This window comes from Myotis nattereri, assembly GCF_964212035.1.
Source record: "Myotis nattereri genome assembly, chromosome: 16".
NCBI classification, from domain to species: Eukaryota; Metazoa; Chordata; class Mammalia; order Chiroptera; family Vespertilionidae; genus Myotis; species Myotis nattereri.
Window position 1 is genome coordinate 5,288,511 of NC_138091.1, and position 21,384 is coordinate 5,309,894.

The window sequence follows — 21,384 nt, forward strand, 5'->3', positions numbered from 1 at the left end:
GCAGGAGGCAGCCAATCAATAATTTTTTCTTATCATTGATGTTCCCATCTTTCTCCCTTCCTCTCTGAAAGCAATAACAAAATACATTTCCTAAAAAAAGAAAGTTTTTTTTAAAAAGAAGTCAAAATGTACTTTTAACAAAACTCAAATTTACTAGCTTTTGGAATATGTTAAATAACATACAAATATAATTACAAATGATGAATTTTGAAATATCTAGCACCTGCAAATTACTCTCTCTAGACCCAATATTCACTAGTTTTTAAATTTGCTTTCTCAAGGCACTCTATATTAGAGTTGATACCAAGAACAGGCAAAGTGGAATTGTACACAAATAATACTGAGAGACAAGGGAGCAAAATCATCTTATGGCAAATATTTACCAGTATCCTATTATGTAAAGGCACTTACCTTTTCAGGGCTAATTATAAAGGCTGATTTTTAAGATGTTGCTGACCCCAAGATTTAAGTTTTGCAAAATTTTATTAAATATTTGACTTCATGTTGACTTAATTGCTAAGAACAGATTAACCTATAGTTTGGCAGAAAAACTTTAATTTAAAATCCTCACATTACCATATTATAATTTTTATTATATGTCTATAGACAGAAGTAATTAATTCTTCAAACATATGTTGGGTATAATCTGGACACTAGCTAGACCCTAAGAAAACAATGAATAAAATTGCCCTTCCTGAAATAGGAAGAGAAGGGGTCTTGAAAGGCTTCATAGAGAAAATGATACTTAAGCTGACTCTTAAAGTACAAGTGCAATGGATAGAAAGAGACAGAAGACAAGACAAGACACAGGAACACCTGAAGGCAGAGGTAAAGACAGTACAGTGGGGCCTTGACTTACAAGTTTAATTCGTTCCGTGACGGAGCTCGTAACTCAAATTACTCGTATGTCAAATCAATTTTCACCATTACAATGACATGTGATGCTGGGCTGATGTTGTGGCGTTCACTGTGACAACTAGCGGTGGGGTATCTGAAGCTGGCTCGTAACCCGAATTTTAGCTCGCAACTCAAAACAAAAAGTCGGCCGAGAGACGGCTCGTATTTCGAAAAACTCGTTAGTGGGGACACTCGTAAGTCAAGGCCCCACTGTAATTTCAAGGGCACATTCTGGCAGGATATCACTGAGGAAGGAGTATCAGGCCAAGGGCCAGAGAGATACACATGCAAGCACTGATACAAAGTTTGGGTTCAGTAGAAAGTTGGATATCGTCAAAAGAATTTATCTGGATAATCATATCATGGGACAAATACATAGGACAGATTAAAAAGAAAAACAGACTAAAGGAAGGAAATTCACTATCTACTGGTATGTGAGAGATAAGGGCTCAAATTAAGCTACTGCCAAAAAAGAAAGAGAGGAGCAATTGATCAGACTAAATTTTAAGAGGTAGGACTGATGCTCTTCATTGATTAGCTAAATCTACAGTGGCAGAGACAAAATAAGTAATTCCTAGGACAGGGGTGGGCAACCCCTGACACGCATGCCAAACATGGCATGCCAGTAACTTTTGCTGGCACACGAAACCCTCTCTTATAATCTTCCATTTACAATTTTTTTCTTAATATCGACTTTTATATTTTTCAGATAAATTCAGTGTAGGTGCATCTTAGATAAATAAATAATTTTACATAACAAGTTATCTTAAAGACCATAGACATGGCTGACTTTGAATTGCAGTTCATTGAATTTCAGAGTAGCTCAATTTGGAAGCAGAAATTTATTGACCTTAGAGTTGACTTGGATAACATTGAAAAAAAGCGATTAGAGACAGGAGTACCAGAGAGAAGTGTTGAAAACAAACTATTGAGGACTTGGAATGCCATTCCAGAAAATTTTTTCTGTTTAAAAAACTTTGCAACAGCGTTACTCTCCATGTTTTCATCCACATACGCTTGTGAATCTTTGTTCTCAGTGATGAATTTTGTTAAGTCTCGTAATAGGAGTAGCCTGATGGATGAAAGTAGTAGCTCGTGCATATCTCTGAAGGTCACGAAATATAAACCTGATGTAAAATCTCTGTCATCAGTGATTCAGCAGCAAAAGTCCCGCTGATAATATTAAACGGAGTCATAAAGTTTTCTGTCAGACTATCAGTGTACATGTATACATTAAAAAAAAATGTATTTTTCTTCATCATATACTGTGTTTTTGTCGCTTGAATGAATTTTATTATTTCTTCAATGTTCTTCACATACATACACCTTAAGAGACATCAAGTAGGCGTAACATGTTCTCAAAAAATTAGGGTTGGCACACAGAAGAATTTTGAGTCAGATTTTGCTGGTTTTGGCATGACTCAAAAAGGTTGCCCACCCCTGTCCTAGGACATTGGCCAAGGTGACTAGAAGCAGTTGACAATAAGCATACTCTCTATTGTTCATCCCTTTCTTTCTCCTAGTGTCACATTAACTTGCACATCATTCAGTCAAAATATAAACAAGATTTTGAAAACTATAGTCCATACCTCCCCCGGTCTTCTATATGTATTATAATTCTGAAATTAGAACATTTATAAATATTTTTGGAAGACAAATTGAACTATTAAAAACAGTCCAGGAGAAGAGTCTAGTTAGAGACTAAATAAATCTTAGTCTGAGGTCTAAATATGATGCAAGGCTATTTTTCTCTCATAAAGCCAATTTTGAAATTAACAGTAATTTTTAAGGAGTTTTCTTCCTCCCACCAACTTTCTAAACAAAAGAAAGATGCCTTAAACAAGATAATAGCCCCTATCTCTGAAGCCACATCTGGCTTAATTCCCAACCAGTGTAGACTGCTGCAAACAAGGAACAAGAGGTGGATGTACTCTCTCTCCTTGCCTATAGAATCAAAACAGATAAAGTCATTCATTATACAAAGCTCGAGAATCAGTGTAGACCTTACACAAAGCAGCATGGTAAGAAGTTAGTGTGAGAAAGCCTATGCCCAGCTGTGCTCTCATCACTTCCCCTCCAGGAACCTCTGCTACAATTCTATGACTGCACAAGTACAACCACAGCAGATGACTAGGAGCAGGGTATACAAAAATAATATAAAAAAGGTGATTCCTACAGTACTGTAAGTTGAAAATAATCTTTACTGTAATTTTAATACTAACACAGATTTCAAGTTTGGTTGTTCAATACTTTACAGACTACACAACAAATACACAAATTCTAAAATGGAAAGAGAGGTCTGCAAGCTTTCAGTTTTGTTGATGGGCATCAAGATACATACATTATCCTAATTAATGAAAACATATACAAATGTTAAGCACAAATTAAATTATCTATCAGTCCTCACATCCTAGTCAGGCAATCACAGAATTCACTAATGTTGGAACTGTTTATTAGGTTTGTGAGACAAAGGTAATTAAGAAATTCAATCAATTAATAAATATTGAATTCTACTTATTTGACAATTAATTCATACTGAGAAATAATTCAACATTTTATTTTATTTATTTATTTATTTTAAAAAATTTAAATTCTTTATTGTTGAAAACATTTTATTTTAATAGATTCTTTCCCATTGCTATCAGCTCTAACCCCTCTTTACTTTATCCCTGACATCATAAAGCCCATTAGCCCACAAAGGTACTTTTATTGTTCTACAGAGTTGGGTTTTTTTTAAAGCAGGAAATTTCACATAAATTTCCATGTTCATGGCTTCTCTTAAATAATGAAGTACGAGCCAACCCGGGCCACATCCCTGCATGATCACCGAGCACTGTCCCTCTAGGCATGCCACAAGGCAGTCCCACTGCCTCTCACTTGATAAATCCTCATGTACGTAGTTCTTTCCATTCAATAAAATGGACTAATTTTGACCTCAGCCAAGAAAATAATATTAATTGTCCATATTACCTGCCGTGACACTTCCAATTACTTTAAGTATTACATATCTGCCGACTTCAGTTATCCATATAGACACATACTAGTACATATGAATCCAAGATCATTCCTACAAATTTTTATTTAATGACTAATTCACAGCTGCTTTTCTTAAGGCCAATTTCCTTTAGGATCTGGACTATTATAAAGTTATTGGCTGCCTATAAGATGTACTGCTCTACTCACTATAAAGAAGCAAATTAAAACAACAATCCCAACTTCTACCTTATGACCAACATTAGCTAACAAGCCTATTCTCTCCCGCAGTACTTAAAGTATATTATTCATTTTTGAACTGAGGACTCTGTAAGCCCACTGTCACATGTTATTCATTTCTGGACTGAGGACTTCTGGAAGCCCACTGTCAAACAGCTCTGTTGGAAAAAGTTTTGTTGATATTAAGATGAAATCAGTTTCCTTTTAACTGCTCATTCCTGGGCTGGATTCTGGCCAAAAACTAACTGTGACATCACAAAATAGTTCACAGAATTGAGGCCTGGTTTTCCTAAATTCATATCTTTTTATTAGTATAAAAATTATTTTAATAAACATAAAAAAGCAAAGTCTACCTAAAGGCAATGACCTCACACTTTATAACTAAGATTCAAACCATAGCCCAGCTATTAATTGTGAAGGTGATAATGTAAGTAATTTCCATATCCAATGACCTATCTCTATTGGAATGGTATCAGAATCTGGCATTAAATGTCCCTTATAAAGTGAAAAACTATAGAATAACTGTTTTTTTTTGTTTTTGTTTTTTTTTTTAAATATTTATTGATTTTTTTTTACAGAGAGGAAGGGAGAGGGATAGAGAGTTAGAAACATCGATGAGAGAGAAACATCGGCCAGCTGCCTCCTGCACACCTCCTACTGGGGATGTGCCCGCAACCCAGGTACATGCCCTTGACCGGAATCGAACCTGTGACCTTTCAGTCCGCAGGCCGACGCTCTATCCACTGAGCCAAACCGGTGAGGGCAGAATAACTGTTTTTGTATTATTTGGTACAAAACAAAACTTGTTTGCCAGTATTTATATAATAGGAGAGAGACTCAGCTAATAAAATTATACCCTCATTAAATAATATTTATATAACATGTAAATAAAATACTAAATAATTTAAGATACAGCTGTCAACTTTTCTTCATAAGGTAAAAGCACCAAGCTTCAAAGTTTAAGAACATTAAAAATTATAACAGAAACCAGGTTTTAATACATTAACATCACTACAGAACTCACTGATAACTAAGAAAAGGCACAAATGGTTTCAAAGGTTTGTGCCACTAAAAATGGCATGAGCTTACCCGATTCTCATCATAAATAATTTGAACAATACTGCGGTGTTTCTGTTCCACAGGAGGAGGGGACACAGGCTTCTCAGGCTCAGGAGGTTTAGCTGCTTCTTCTTCTAGTTGTTGCTAAGAGATCCAGAAAGGAAGAGTCAGGCATCCGCTGCATGTCACCCCCACCAATAATTAAGCACTAGAGATAACACATGCTACTGAGTAATGTTGTGCTGATTCTATAGGGAAATCAAGTAATCTACTAAAGCTCTAACAAATTCTATTAGATTTATTTTTATTAATAAACAAACATAAATCATCATTAGATAAATCATTTAATATTTTAATTCTTATAAATAAAACAAAATAATAAGAGAAACAAAACATATAAAGATCCCCATAGCCCAAACACCGTGGCTCAGTGATTGAGTTGTTGACCTATAAACCAGGGGGTCACGGTTGGATTCCTGGTCAGGGCACATGCCTGGGTTCCAGGCTCGATCCCCACAGGGGGGAGTGCAAGAGGCAGCCAATCAAAGATTCTCTTTCAACACTGATGTTTCTCTCTCTCTCCCTCTCCCTTCCTCTCTGAAATCAATAAAAATACATTTAAAAAATTAGAACTAAAAAATAATAAAAATAAAAGTAAAAAAGATACCCCGTAAACTTCTATCACAATGATCTTTTGTGGCACTGGGAAACACTTTTACATGTTATAGATATACGGTTTATGTTAATGTCTGGTGGGGATAGAGCATGGGAGAACTGCGTTAAAGAATTAATCCTTAACTTAGTAATAAATAGTACCATACCCCAACCCAACAACAAACTTTATGTTTCATAGTCAAGTGGCACTGGCAAAACCACAACAATATGGACTGCTGGTGTGTAATTACAAAGCAGAAAGCTATCTGTATTACTCTGTCTGGGTTTGAGCTTCAGGGTCACCTTCTATAAGTGGTGTGATCCTAGGATCCTTTCTAAATCCTTCCTTCAATCTTCAGCAAGAATATAAACTACTCAGATATGAAGTAGGGATATTAATCCTACTTATCACATAGCTTTTTCAGAGGACTAAATGACTCAAAAACATCTGAAAACTAAAAATGTTCATTTAATACAATGTTATTACCTATAATTATTACTGAAGTAAGCAGAGGCTTGGTCTGCTGGGTTCACTGCTTTTTTCCCCCCCAACACCTAAACCAGTAATACCTAGTAAATGCTCAACAAATAGCCACATCAATATAAGTTCGCTGCCTAACATGAAAAAAGACATTCATTACGTAAAAATGTTAAGTCTACTAAAAGCCCAGAAGAACTCATCCGTGCTAGAACTCAGACCACACCCAAATGAAAGGATAAACATCCTCCAAGTGAGAAGTTTGGACCATTTCCACTTTAAAGTTAAAAGTACTCTTGCAGTCTGATATCTATATAAGCAAAAGACAGATCTTTGGAGTTGTGAAATCACCTTAATGAGAATAAGTTCTTTAACCATGCCCTTTCTTTCCTTTACCAAGAGGGCATTCTTTTAGGATCCCTGTTAAGTGGATTTAGAGAAAGGAACAAACAAGCTTCAGAAAATCGTATTTTGTTTTTAGTACCCAAGTAGCCCTAGGACAAAATCATTTTAACAGAAAGGTTAGAAACAAATAAACAAAAACAAAACATACAAATTTTCCTCACCTATTTGCCCTTTCACATTAACTTTACAATTTTGTAAAAATTTAAAACCAAGTTTGGTTGGAATTTTTATTGAAAATGTATAAACATATGAATATGACCACACATTATTAACATTGTTTCTATTCACCTATGGTATATTTCTTTATTTACAAGTTATCTTTGATATATCTCAACATAATTATAGCTATATATATTTCATTATTTTTAATTATTATAAGTTGTTAAATGTGATTGAGCATTTATATGTGCCACATATTATTCAATATGTGGCATCTCAACTCATAAACAAATCACATGATTTAATTGGTATTAGTAGTATTGTCTGGCCGGTGTAGGTCAGTGGTTGAGTGTCGACCTATGAAGCAGGAGATCACAGTATCACAGTTTGATTCTGGGTCAGGGCACATGCCCAGGTTTTGGGCTTGATTCCCAGTGGAGGGCATAGAGGAGGCAGCCAATCAATGATTCTCTCTCATCCTTGATGTTTCTATTTCTCTCTCTCTCTCCCTCTTTCCTCTTCTCTGAAATCAATAAAAAAAAAAAAGTAGTAGTATTACCACTTTACAAGTGAAAAAACAAGACAAGACTAACTCAGCAGAACCAGACCCATAAAACTTAAAATAGCTGTTATATTATTTTATTATAAATTTAATCTGATTCAATAAATAAAGGAGGGCTCAACATATTTTCAAAAATCAAGAAAAAAATTTTTTAAATATATTTTTATTGATTTCAGAAAGGAAGGGAGAGGGGGAGAGAGAAACATCAATGATGAGAGAGAATCATTGATTGGCTGTCTCCTGCACACCCCCTAGTGGGGATCGAGCCCACAACTTGGGAAAGTGCCCTTGATTGGAATCGAACCCGGGACCCTTCAGTCTGCAGGCCGACGCTCTATCCACTGAGCCAAACCGGCTAGGGAAAGGAAATATTTTTTAATAATCAAGCAGATTTTAAAATGAGCCAAATAAAAATTCTAGCAATAAAAACATAATTATTGAAACTGAAGGTATATTTGATAAATGAAATATAACTGGAGAGAGTAATGTATCCTGAAACAGAGAAATTTTAAAACTTTTCACAATGAAGCCCAAAGAAGTAACAAAATGGGAAAGAAAAGCAATTAAGACACATGGAAGATAAGAGTGCTATTATATCTAACAGGAATTTCAGAAAATGACAAAGAAACTGCAGGAAAGAGTTTGGTAAAAAAACATAATGGTTTAGAACTGATAAAAAACTCATAGAGGAAGTCCAATGAATCCCAAGCTGGATTTAAAAAAATAATAATCCACTCCTAAATACATGCTCGTAAAAACAACACCACCCAAAGAAAAAGTTATTGAAAGGAGTCAGAGAAAAAATATAGACTATCTACAAAAGAATACAAATTAGGGTAAAGGCTGGTGTTTTAACAATGGAAGCCAGAAGACAGTGTACTGAGAGAAAATAACCACATACCAAATAAAGAAATCTTTCAATAAACAGGCATAAATAAAAGATGACATTTAAGTCATAAAAAGCCCCCACAAAAACTGAATTTACTAACAAATCCTCACTAATGGAAATTCTGATGCTCTTCAAGCACAAGTTTGTATCCCAAATTGAAGATTTGCACTGCATGAAGGAATAATGAACGAATAAGATGACAAATGTGTGGATGAACCTAACTTAACATCTAATCCAGGGGTCCTCAAACTACGGCCCATGGGCCACATGCAAATACAAATATTGTATTTGTTCCCATTTTGTTTTTTTACTTCAAAATAAGATATGTGCAGTGTGCATAGGAATTTGTTCATAGTTTTTTTTTAAACTATAGTCCGGCCCTTCAACGGTCTGAGGGACAGTGAACTGGCCCTCTGTTTAAAAAGTTTGAGGACCCCTGATCTAATGTAATAAAAGAGAAACATGCAAATTGACGGCACCTCTGCTACGCCCCAAGCCACGCCCACCAGCCAATCAGAGCAACTACATGCAAATTAACCCAATCAAGATGGCGGCCAGCAGCCACGGAGCTGGAGCAAGCAAGAGGCTTGGTTGCCCCGATGATGGAGGAAGCCAAGCTTCCCACCTGCCCTGGCTGGCTGTGGCCTCAGCTCAAGGCAACAAAGTTTCATTTATAGAAGATAAATAAATCCCAGATACCTGCTTCCAGCCAGCCTCCACTGGAAGCTTGGGTGGCTGGGGGCGGTGGCCAGCCTGCAAACAGCCATCAGCCACTCACCTAGGCTGTCCAGGCACCCCAGCGGGACCCCCACCCTGATCCGGGACACCCTTCAAGGTAAACCAGCCGGCCCCCACCCATGCACCAGGCCTCTATCCTATATAATAAAAGGGTAATATGCAAATTGACCCTAACAGCAGAACGACTGGGAATGACGGGTCACTATGACACACACTGACCACCAGGGGGCAGACACTCAATGCAGGAGCTGCCCCCTGGTGGTCAGCAGGGGGAGCTCTGCTCAGCCACAAGCCAGGCTGATGGCTGCCAGTACAGCAGTGGTGGTGGGAGCCTCTCCCGCCTCCTCAGCAGTGCTAAGGATGTCCGACTGCAGCTTAGGCCTGCTCCCCGCTGGCAAGTGGACATTCCCCAGGGCTCCTGGGCTGCCAGAGGGATGTCTGACTGCCAGCTGAGGCCCATTCCCCCCGGGGAGCGGGCCTAAGCCAGCAGGTGGTCATCCCCTGAGGGGTCCCAAACCCCTCCCCTCCCCCCCCCCAGTGCACAAATTTTTGTGCACTGGGTCTCTAGTCTACACTAATAAAAGAGAAACATGCAAACTGACCGTCCTTCTGCTATGCCCACCAGCCAATCAGAGCGATATGCAAATTAACCCAACAAAGATGGCGGTTAACTTGCATACACAGGCACGGAGCAAAGACTGAAGACAGCGTAGAAGGAAGCCAAGCACTGCAGAAGGGAGCAAGGCAGCGGAGACAGGAGGAAGCTGAGGCAGCGGAGACGGGAGGAAGCCAAGGTAGCAGAGACAGGAGGGTGCGAGGCAGGGGAGACGGGAGGGAGTGAAGCGGCGGACATGGGAGGAAGTGAGGCAGTGGAGATGGGAGGGAGCAAAGCAGCGGAGAAGGGAGGAAGCGAGGAGGCAGAGACGGGAGGGAGCGAGGCTCCAGCCTCAGAAAGCCCTATTCTTGCAGGAATAGCCCCGAGGAAGCCCTATTCTTGCAGGAATCTTCCTGCAATGGGCCTCTAGTGATTATATAAAACTAGAGGCCCAGAGTATGAAATTGTGCACAGGTAGGATCCCTAGGTTTAGCCTGCGATCAGGCCCATCTTCCACATGCTCACCAGTACCCGGTCCTGCCCCGCCACCCCCACCAGCCAGCCGGTTCCTCTCGCCAGCCCCAGGTCCCGCTCTACTGCTGCCACCAACCACCCGGTTCTCCTCGCTGCCCTGGGTCCCGCCCCACTGCCACTGCCAACCACCCAGTTCCCCTTGCTGGCCTTCATCCCACCCCACCGCTGCCGCCAGCCACTCTGGTCCCCTTGCTGGCCCTCATCCCGCCCACCACTTCCGCCAGCCACCTGGTTCCCCTTGCCGGCCCCCCACCGCATAGCAACTGGTTGAGCGGTCATTCGGTCATTATGCTTATGGTCGCTGGCCTTTTATTTATAGGATAATGTCTTAAGTGGTTTAAAAAAAAAGAACTAAAATATATGATGTCAAAAGCATAAACACTGGGAAGATAGAAAGAACTGAAGTTCTATACCTTCATACTACTCAAGAACATGGCTAAGATAGTTATTAGTTTTGGGATTCGACTTAAACAGGCTGTTAAAATTTTCTGGGGATAAAAAATAAAAAATAAAAAAAATTTCTGTGGAATAACTAACTATAAGCAAAGAAATACAATCCAACTAGTGGGACAGGAGAAAATGAAATAAGAGCAAAAAAATAAATCCAGAATAAGGATTAAAAAAAAAATACCAACATCAGCATAAAAATAAAATAGGACAAATAGCATACATAAAGTAGTTAAAAATCCTTGAGATATTAGTAATCATCATTATCAGTTAAAAAAAAAAACCTAAATTATGCTGTGGAAAGACAGGATGCCAGACTGTATAACAAAATCTTTGTAAGAGATACACCTTAAATATAAGAGCACAGAAAGTAAAAGGAAGGGAAAAGATAGGCTAACACCCCCTAGCTGGTTTGGCTCAGTGGATAGAGAATTGGCCTGGGGACTGAAAGGTTCCAGGTTCGATTCCGGTCAAGGGGACATGCCCAGGTTGTAGGCTCAATCCCCAGTAGGGGGCGTGTAGGAGGGAGCCCATCAACGATTCTCTCTCATCATTGATGTTTCTCTCTCTTTCTCCCTCTCTGAAATCAATAAAAAAATATTAAATTTTAAAAAAAGATAGGCTAACTAGCATTAACCAAAAGAGCTGATCTAATTATAATTACATCACTATCAGGCAAAAAAGACTTTATGGTACAAATCATTCAAAGAGATAGAATGTCATTACCTTACAATAAACAATTTCACTGACCAGGAAAATAAAAATTATAAATATGTACAAGCCTAAAATAAGAGCCTCAAAATATATAGAATAAAAATTGAGAACTGAAAGAAAATGTATGCAAATCATATATCTGTTAATGGGTTAATATCCAAAATATATAAAGAACTCACACAACTCAAAAGAAGAAAAGAATCCAATTAAAAAATTGGTAGACAATCTAAATAGCCATTTTTCCAAAGAGGACATACAGATGACCCACAGGTACATAAAAAGACGCTCAACAACATTAATTTAATCAAGAGGGAAATGAAAATCAAAACCACAAGGAGATATCAACGTACACTTGTTAAAGTAGTTATTATTAAAACATAAGAAATAAATGTGGGTGAGGATGTGAAGAAAAGTGAATCCTTGTTGGGGGAATGTAAATTAGTACAATCACTATGAAAAACATCATGGAGGTTCCTCAAAAATTTCAAAATACAACTATCATATGATCAAGCAATTCCATTTCTGGGTATTTCTTAAAAGAAAGCAAAAAACATTAATTCAACAAGCTATACGCACCCCCATGGTAACTGTTGCATTATATACAATAGTCAAGATATGGAAACAATCTGTCCCTGACAGATAAATAAATAAAGGAAATGTGATATATATAAAGACATATTATTCAGCCTTAAAAAAAAGAAGGATATCTTACTGTTTGTGACAATATAGATGGACCTTGTGGGCATTATGCTAAATGAAATAAGTGAGACAAAGAAAAATACCATATGATATCAGTTAGATATATGTGAAATCTTGAATACAAAGTCAACAATAAAACCCAGCACGCAGACATAGAGATCAGATTGGTGGTTGCCACAGTTGGATGGGTAGGCAAATGGGTGAAAGAGTCAAAAGATACAAACTTGCAATTCTAAAATAAATAAATAATGGAGATGTAATGTGCAGCATGAAGACTACAGGTCATAATACTAAACTGCATATTTGAAAGTTGTTAAGCGAGTAGATCTTAAAAGTTCTCATCATAAGGGGGAAAAATCTGTAATTATGTATGGTGATGTATGTTAAAAAGACTTATTGTATTGTGGCAATCATCTTGCAACATAAACAAATACTGAATGATTATATTGTACACCTAAAACTAATGTTTTATGTCAATTATACCCCAATTTAAAAAAGACACCTATTAGGAAAATGGACGAATCCAAAACCATAATGGCAACTGATAAGTTGCAAATAAAAATGAGACAAGATATACATTCTTCTCAAGTATGTCCACAATATTTTTATGAAAACTGACCATCATACTAGGCTAAAATTCAAGAATATAAACATTTCTAACTTTACTGTGACCAGAGACTATGGTGTGTTACAGACTACAGTCTCAGGTCACAATAAAGTGAAAATCAAATAACTAAAAATAGCCAAGAAAAAATTAATTAATAGAGAGATCAAAAAAGAAACCATAATAGACAATAGAAAGTATTATATATTATACCTTGTGGAATGAAGTTAAACTAGTCCAGAGAGAGAGAGAAGAAAAAGCTAAAAAAGTAATGTGTTAAGTTATAAAGAGCAGAAAACCAAAGGAAGAAAATAAGAAGCAGAAACTTATGGTATAGAAGATAAAATTATATTCCAAAATATAAGAGGAAAAATTATCTCCAGAAGAAACAGAACTGACTTTTTATTAAAAAGTTGAATAGCTAAGAGATAAAACCAAGATGGCAGCATAGGTTAATGCAGCACTAGGCATCTCCCACAACCATATCAAAATTACAATTAAAATACAGAACCACCATCATTGAGAACCACCTGAAATCGGCTGAATGGAACTTCTACAACAAGAAAAGTAAAGAAAAAGGCACACTGAGACTGGTAGGAGGGATGGAGGCACTGAACGGGCTGCTGGTCTGACACCCATATGTGGCATGTTTTTAATTAGGAGTGAAATCTTGGCTGTAGAGGCTTCCGTAAGGAGCAAGGGGTCCCAGTCCCACACCAGACCCGTCAGCCCAGGAGGGTTCCAGAGCTGGGAAGAGAAGTCCCTGAAAAATCAGTCAATAAAAACCAGCGGGGATTGTGGATGAGTGATATGGAGGCTGCTTGAGACCCAGACAGCTCCTCTTAAAGGGCTGGCACACAGACTTGCGTGCACTTGCTCCCTCGGAGCTCCAGCACTGGGGCAGTGGCCTGAGTACATCCAATGACACAGATGGAGGAACTAAATTGGCATCAGAGAACAATTCGGGGCAGCTTTCTCCCAGACAAAAGTGCTGACCGGGGTCACTGTTGCTATGCTGAGACCTCCCCCATCCCAGAGCTGACTGGAAGGAGCCATATCTGTGTCTCCATCAACCTGACTCACCCTGCTCACTCTGCCTTGGTGATTTCCTGAGACCCCACCCCACCCCACCCAATTTGTAGCCCCAACCAAGCAGTTTGCAGTGGCTTTCCCATATGAATGGCCTGTCCAGGGTCAGGCTTCAGGCTTTACTAAAATCTCTCAAACAAGCAGCAGCTGGTGTCAGCATGCCACATAGCCCTCAACAAGAGGCCCCAAGCCCGGCACTAGCAGCAGCCAACTTACTTCACAGCTTGGCCTCTCCTGGGCACTTCCAACCCTAACACAAAAAGCAGCCATCTGCAGATTGTTCTATAGCTCCTGATGGGTAGGCAATGGCTAACTTTGCACCTCCCGGGAGGCACCAGAGTCAGTGCACCCAGTGCACAGCTTCAGACCATGCCAGATTACAACTCTACACATCCACAAGTGACACCCTGAAGGGGTAGACTCAGTGAGCACCAAAGCCCTACTAAAGAAAGTCCTGCCCCTAAGGCTATCTCCAGCACAGCAGCTCTTCTGCTGTAAGCATAGCTCAGTGGTCGGCAAACTCATTAGTCAACAGAGCCAAATATCAACAGTACAACGATTGAAATTTCTTTTGAGAGCCACATTTTTTAAACTTCAACTATATAGGTAGGTACATTGTTATTAACTTAATTAGGGTACTCCTAAGGCTTAGGAAGAGCCACACTCAAGGGGCCAAAGTGCCGCCTGTGGCTCGCAAGCCACAGTTTGCCGACGACAGGCATAGCTGATACTCACAGCAAATTGGCCTGGGGGTCAATTCCTCTCAGTGATGCCAACAACAATCAAGGCTCAACTACAATAAGACAGTGCACACAGCCCACACAGCCCACACAGGGGCGCACCTAGAATACCCAGCTCAGGTGACTGGGGAGGCTGAGCCACTGGGTTCCACAGGACATCTACTATACAAGGCCACTCTACCAATTTGAGGAGGAGAAGGAAGATAAAAAATATGAACAATAAAATGGCAATAAATACATATCTATCAACAACTGAACCTAAAAATCAAAATAAATGAACAAAGAATAGAACCACAGGCATGGGAAAATGGAAAAGACTGACAAATCTCAGAGGGAGATTATCCAAAGAACTTATATGCACATGTGCATTACCCATGTACACAAACAACAGGGTGGTGAAAGCCTGGGATGGGGTGAGGCTGGGTGGAGTTGGGCAATGTGGGGAAAAGGGGGCATATCTATTAAAGATTTTTTTTAAAAAAAATAAAAATGCCCTATCCAGTTTGGCTCAGTGGATAGAGCATCAGCCTGTGGACCAAAGGGTCCCAGGTCAACCCCAGTCAAGGGATGTACCCTAGTCATAGGCTCCTCCCCAGCCCAGGGCCCTGGTCAGGGCGCATGCAGGAGGCAATCAATGTGTTTCTCTCACATCGATGTTTCTCTCTGTCTTTCCCTCTCTCTTCCACTCTCTCTAAAAATCAATGGAAAAATATCCTCGGGTGAGGGTAATAAATAAATAAATGTATAGGTAAGAATATGGGAAAAGAAAAGTTGAATAGCTATTTTTAAAAATCTTCACACATGCACAAAGATATAACCAGACCAAGCTGATTTTATTAAGTGCTACCAAACACTCACAGAACAAACAATCACAATCTTACTAAAATTATTTCAGAGGTTAAAAATGTGCTGACAATAGAGCTAGAAGGTATTATGCAAAGTGAAATAAGTCAGTCAGAGAAAGACAAAGAGCACATGATTTCACTTATATATAGAATCGAAAGAACAATATAAAGGAACAAACAAAACCAAAGAGAGTCTTAGATACAGAGAATAGACCAGGGGTCCTCAAACTTTTTAAACAGGGGGCTAGTTCACTGTCCCTAAGACCGTTGGAGGGCCAGACTACAGTTTAAAAAAAACTATGAACAAATTCCTATGCACACTGCACATATCTTATTTTGAAGTAAAGAAACAAAACGGGAACAAATACAATATTTGTATTTGCATGTGGCCTGCGGGCCGTAGTTTGAGGACCCCTGGAATACACTGATGTTTGTCAGAGGGGAGAGGATGAAAAAGGTGAAGGGATTGATAAATACAGATTGGCAATTACAAAATAGTCATGGAGATGTAACGTACAGCATAGGAAATACAGTCAGTAATCCTGTCTAATAAAGAGAGAATATGCAAATTGACCATCACTCTGTCACAAAGATGGCAGCGCCCACAGCAGAGGCAGAGTTTCCATAACACAAGATGGCTGCACTCACAGCAGAGTCCAAGTTCCCGTAACAAGCCTTAATAAGCAATCAGCAGGGACCTGAGGCTGCGTGGCACTGGGCCGAGGCAGGGGACCTGAGGCTGCACCCCTCACCCAGTGGGGCTTGACAGGGGACCTCAGGCCACACCACCCACCCAGCAGGGCTTGACGGGGGACTTCAGGCCACGCCCCCCGCCCAGTGGGGCTTGACAGGGGACCTCAGGCTGCACCACCCACCTGGAAGGGTTTGATGGGGGACCTCAGGCCACGCCCCCCGGCCGATGAAGCTTGACGGGGGAACTCAGGCCGTGCCCCCAACCCGGTGGGGTTGACAGGGGACCTGAGGCTGCACCCCCAACCCGGCGTCAGGCCAGAGGACCTAAGGCTGCGCCCCCGACCCAGCGGGGCTTGATGGGGGTGGGGCCAGCCAAGTCAGGGTCTCGCGTAATTCTGAGGCGCACACGGGTGGGCCGGGACTTGGCTCTGGGTCCTGCGGCGCGCCCCAGACTCTGACAGGAGGAAGATTTTCATATACATTTTACTAATTTTCTTTATCTCTGACAATTCTATTATAGAGAAAGGGCAAACAGCAATATTAAAATATTTCCTCTAATTAATTCCCTTTTAATGTGCATGAATTTCGTGCACCAGGCCACTAGTACTGGAATAAGTATATATGACACCAGTTGCATACTGGTAATAACAGGGAGAATACTTTATAAAGTACATGATTATCTAACCACTATGCTCCTGAAACTAATCTATAATAATAAAAGCATAATATACTAATTAGACCGGACAGCCGAATGACCTTCCAGACGACCTTCCAGACAAAGCCGGGGCTGAGAGGGCCAAGGCAAGCCACCATAGCTGCGAGGGCTGAGCCTACTGCACAAATTTTGTGCATCGGACCTCTAGTACAAAATATTAAATGTGAACTGTAATTGAATAAAAATAAAGAAAATGTAATGACAAAAATAAGAACCTTATAAGAGAGATAGCCTGACAATCCCTCATGCAGTGGCAGCTGGTGGAGAGCAGTGGTGTGGTGATTGAGCTGTGAGCCTGGTGGGCATGAGCCGAGCCCCATCCTGGCCTCTGTGTGCCCCCCTAGCTCTGCACCCCTGATGCTGCACAGGTACTGATCCCACCCCGGCCAGGACAATGGTGAAGTATTTCCTGGGCCAGAGTGTGCTCCAGAGTTCCTGGGACCAAGTGTTTGCTGCCTTCTGGCAGCAGTATCCGAACCCCTATAGCAAACATGTCTTGAAGGAAGACACAGTGCACCAGGAGGTGACCCCTGACTAGAAGCTCCTGTCCCAGAGACTACTAACCAAGCTGCAAGGTGAGGTTCCATCCAAAAGCCTTGCTGAGACAGCCAAGGAAGCCAAGGAGGATCCAAAGGAGATAGCACTGGCAGTACTTAGAAGGCAAAGGACCTTGTCAGCAAGGAAGCCACCAAGAAGCAGCAGCAGCAGCAGTTTGTGTAGCTAGCCTAGACCCTGGTGCAGCAGCACACCAGACCACTCAGGTGCACTTCCTCTGCCCTCTCCCCTTGTACTTTATTATTAAAAGTCAATTACCAGCCTGACCTATTTTCTGCATAGTGAGTTGGAGGTGATATCTGTTTGGCATCTACAGTGCATCACACACATTACCCAAGTCTGGACAGAGCCTGCTTCTTCCCACATTGGATAGCTGAGAAGAGATTTGCCCAGGATCACAGATAGTGTGTAGGCAAAGTGGTCATAAGCACTTGACTGTAAGCAAGCCCCATAAGAGCAGGGACCTTTGTTTTGTTCTCTGCTGTGTCCCAAGTACCTGGAACAATATTGATCACATAATAGACACTCAATAAATATTTACTGAATTCAATCAGCCCCTACCTCCAAAAAAAACTTACAGGAAAGGAATATTACAGGCTGATCTTGCTTTCACATATCAGATACAAAAATTCTAAGATAAATATTGTGCAAGAAAATCCAGCAATCTACACTAATAAAAGACAAAGATGTTAACTGACCGTACCTTCACTACGCCCATCAGCCAATCAGAACAGTATGCAAATTAACCCAACAAAGATGGCCATTAAATTTGCATATTGCCGGCAGGGCAGCACAGAGCGATCCGCCCGCCCCACCGCCAGCTGCCGCATGTGCGCGGCCCAGCCGGCGGCAGGGCGGTGCGGGGCACAGCAGATTGCTATCCGCCTGCCCCGCCCCACCCTGCCGCCCACCGGGCCTGCTGTCCGTCTGCGCGGCCCGGTGGCCAGCAGGGCGGGGCGCACTGGATCTGACCCGCCAGCCCCGCCCCACCGCCCACCAGGCCTGCCATGTGCGACGGGCAGCAGGGCGGGCCGGCGCGACAGAGGGCCTGCCATCTGCGACCCAGCACGGGATTCGCGCCTACCATCTGCCACCTAGGGAGCAGGCCTAAGCCAGCAGGTGGTTATCTCCCGAAGAGTCCCAGACTGTGAGAGGGCACAGGTCGGGCTGAGGGACACCCCCCGACAAATTTTTGTGCACCTGGCCTCTAGTCTATATATAAAAGGCTAATATATGCTAAGTGTCTGATCAGTCACTATCAATAATCGGGGGGAGGGCTCCACAACTGCCCCAAAGAGGGAGGCCTAGGCCACTGACCAGCGGGCGGCAGCGGGTGGGCAGGGTCTCCCACTGCAGGGCGCGATCCATCGCGGAGCCCCGGCCGAGGGGGCAGGGCCTACCTCTTTGGAGCAATCCATCAAGGAGCCCCGGCTGGGTGAGTGGGGCCTACCTCTTTGGGGCAATCGATTGCGGGGCTCTTGGACTGTGAGAGGGCACAGGCCGGGCTGAGGGAACTGCACCCCCGCCCCTCGATTTTGTGCACTGGGCCTCTAGTTAATTATAATAGAGCTAAAACTATAGAACAGTGGGCAAAGAATGAAATTTTCAATTAATTATCCATATAGGAATAAAAATGAATGTTGACTCCTACCTTAAGGCAGTCACAAAAAATCAATTTCTGGCAGCTTAAGAGTAATGTGAGGGGTGATGTCAGTAGCATGGTGGCATGAGAGGAGCCCTACAGCTGTTCCTTGTAACAAGTAGAATAGCTATAATTCAACAAAAGATTCCCTGCTCAACACAAACATATCTGAAAGTTCCACACACTGGCACATCTGAACGTGGGCACATCCAGATGAACAGGGGAGACTGGACAAGGAAAGGACAAGACTGCAGAGGAAATCCAGCCCTAGTGGTGGCCCAGGCCACCACTGTGATAGCAGTGATAGCAGTGAAAGGTCAGGGTAAGACCCCCACAGAGACAGCAATCAATTGGGCCTGGCACACACAGAGGCTGAGCCCAAGATAAGGGGCAGAGAAGAGGTTCATTCCACACACCACCATCACCAAAAAAATCTACAGATGTAGGAACCTTCCCATCCTCTATGGCCCACCCAGCACTAAAATTCTCACTGAGCAGATTGAGAAGAGGCAAAAAAAAACACACACCAACTTTCCAACCTGCGTGGTCTGCACTCATTGCAGCTAAAGCAACTGGAAAGAACAGAGCGCAGATGCTCCCACCCCATGCCCGTCACTGCAGAGCCTAGCAAAGGCAGCTGGGTCAGTTCAGACGGAGTGGCTCTGCTGGCACCTCTCACTGCAGGAAGGCAGCACCAGGAAAACAAAGGCCAGGAGACCACAGACCATGACTTCCCTCCATGTAGATGCTGCCCCAAGACAAAGGGGACCAAGCACCTGGTTGTAAAGAGGACACCCAGCTCCTTGGCCAACATGGAGAAGGGAATGGGGAGAATTTCCCTGACAGAGGCAACACCGCCCCACAGAGATAATCCGGGAAGCCCCAATTCTCTTCACACAGGTAAGAAAAGAAAAACCTTTCGCTTCAGCACCACTTACAGGGAAAAAAAAGCAAGTCCTCTACTTATCAAGTTAAGAGTCAAATACTTTTATAAAATGTTTTAAAGAAAGAAAAAAGAGATTTCACTCCCACAAATGGCAGGAAGAGAAATAACCCATCAAGTACAAAAATAACCAAGGTAACAAGGGAGTTCAGAAAGAAAATTTAAAAATCTCCAGAAAATAAACTTGAAGATAAGGAAGACTATAATTTAAATGACAAGAGAATTCAAGATTACAGTTCTGAAAAAAAAACTCAACAAGATACAAGAAAACTCAGAAAAGTAATTCAACGAACTCAGAAATAAAATAAATGGCAAAGAGTATTTCACCAAAGATATTGAAACTTAAACATAGACACACACACACACACACACACACACACACATATTCTGGAGCTAAAGCACTCAATACATCAGGTAAAGAATAAGGAAACCTTTAGAGCAGCAGTTGCCAACCGGTGGTCCACAGACCACTGGTGGTCCATGAGGTCCGAAAGGTTGGTGACCACTGAATTAGACTGCCTAAGGAATAGAGGAGACCAGGCAGAGGAAAGAAATACTGATACTGAAGCTAGAAGTCTAGAAATGACTCAGGTGGAAGAGAGAGAATGGAGAGTATGAAGAAAACTCAAAGATCAGTATGAGAACTATCTGACTCCATTAGAAAAAGCAACGTAACAATAATGGGTCCACCAGAAGAAGAGAGGAAGAAAGGAACATAGAATCTATTCAAACAAATAATCAATGAGAACTTCTCAACCCTATGGAAAGAACCGAACCCTTGAATCCAATAAGCTAACACCTAATTATCTCAACCCAAAAAGGCCTTCTCCAGGGCATATTACATTAAAGCTCTCAAAAATTAATGGCAAAGAAAGAAAGAATTCTCAATGAAGCCAGAGAAAAGATGGTAACCTCGTGGGATTTATCACAGAAACCCTAAAAGCTGGGAAAGACTGAAATGAAATATTCAAATTATTGCCCGGGCGGTGTGGCTCAGTGGTTGAACCAGGAGGTTATGGTTCAATTCCCAATCAGGGCACATGCCCAGATTGCAGGCTCAATCACTAGTAGGGGGCATGCAGGGGGCTGCCACTCAAGATTCTCTTTCATCACTGATGTGTCTATCTCTCTCACCCTCTTCCTTCCTCTCTGAAATCAATAAAAAGATACTAAAAGATATAGATATAGATAGATATATTTTCAAATTATTGAAAGAGAGAAATCACCAGCTATGAATAGTATATTTAGCACAGTTAACCCTTAGATATAAAAAAGAAATAAAGGCTTTTCCAGGCGTATATAAGCTGAGGGAATTTACCAACCATAAGATCTGCAATAAAAGACAGGCTGAGCTCTAGCCTGGCTCAGTGGATGGAGTATCACTCCGAAGAGTGAAGGGTCACAGGTTCGATTCCAGTCAAGGGCATGTACCTTGACTGCAGGCTCAATCCCCAGCCCTAGTCGGGGCACATGTGGGAGGCAACCAATTGATGTATTTCTCTCACATTGATATTT

General features: G+C 41.5%; 1 protein-coding gene across 5 annotated transcripts in view; it reads right to left on the reverse strand.

The window, feature by feature from the left end:
- Window positions 1-21,384, reverse strand: part of NCOR1 (nuclear receptor corepressor 1) — a 236,298-nt gene that overhangs the window by 122,473 nt on the left and 92,441 nt on the right. For all 5 annotated transcript variants that reach the window (XR_013997027.1, XR_013997028.1, XR_013997029.1 and 2 more), the window contains exon 6: window positions 5,200-5,313. Coding sequence is in view for 1 of the 5 variants with exons in the window: in XM_081110795.1 (XP_080966921.1) it covers window positions 5,200-5,313 (114 nt within the window). In the remaining 4 variants the exon portion in view is untranslated. The remainder of the gene's footprint in view (window positions 1-5,199; window positions 5,314-21,384) is intronic.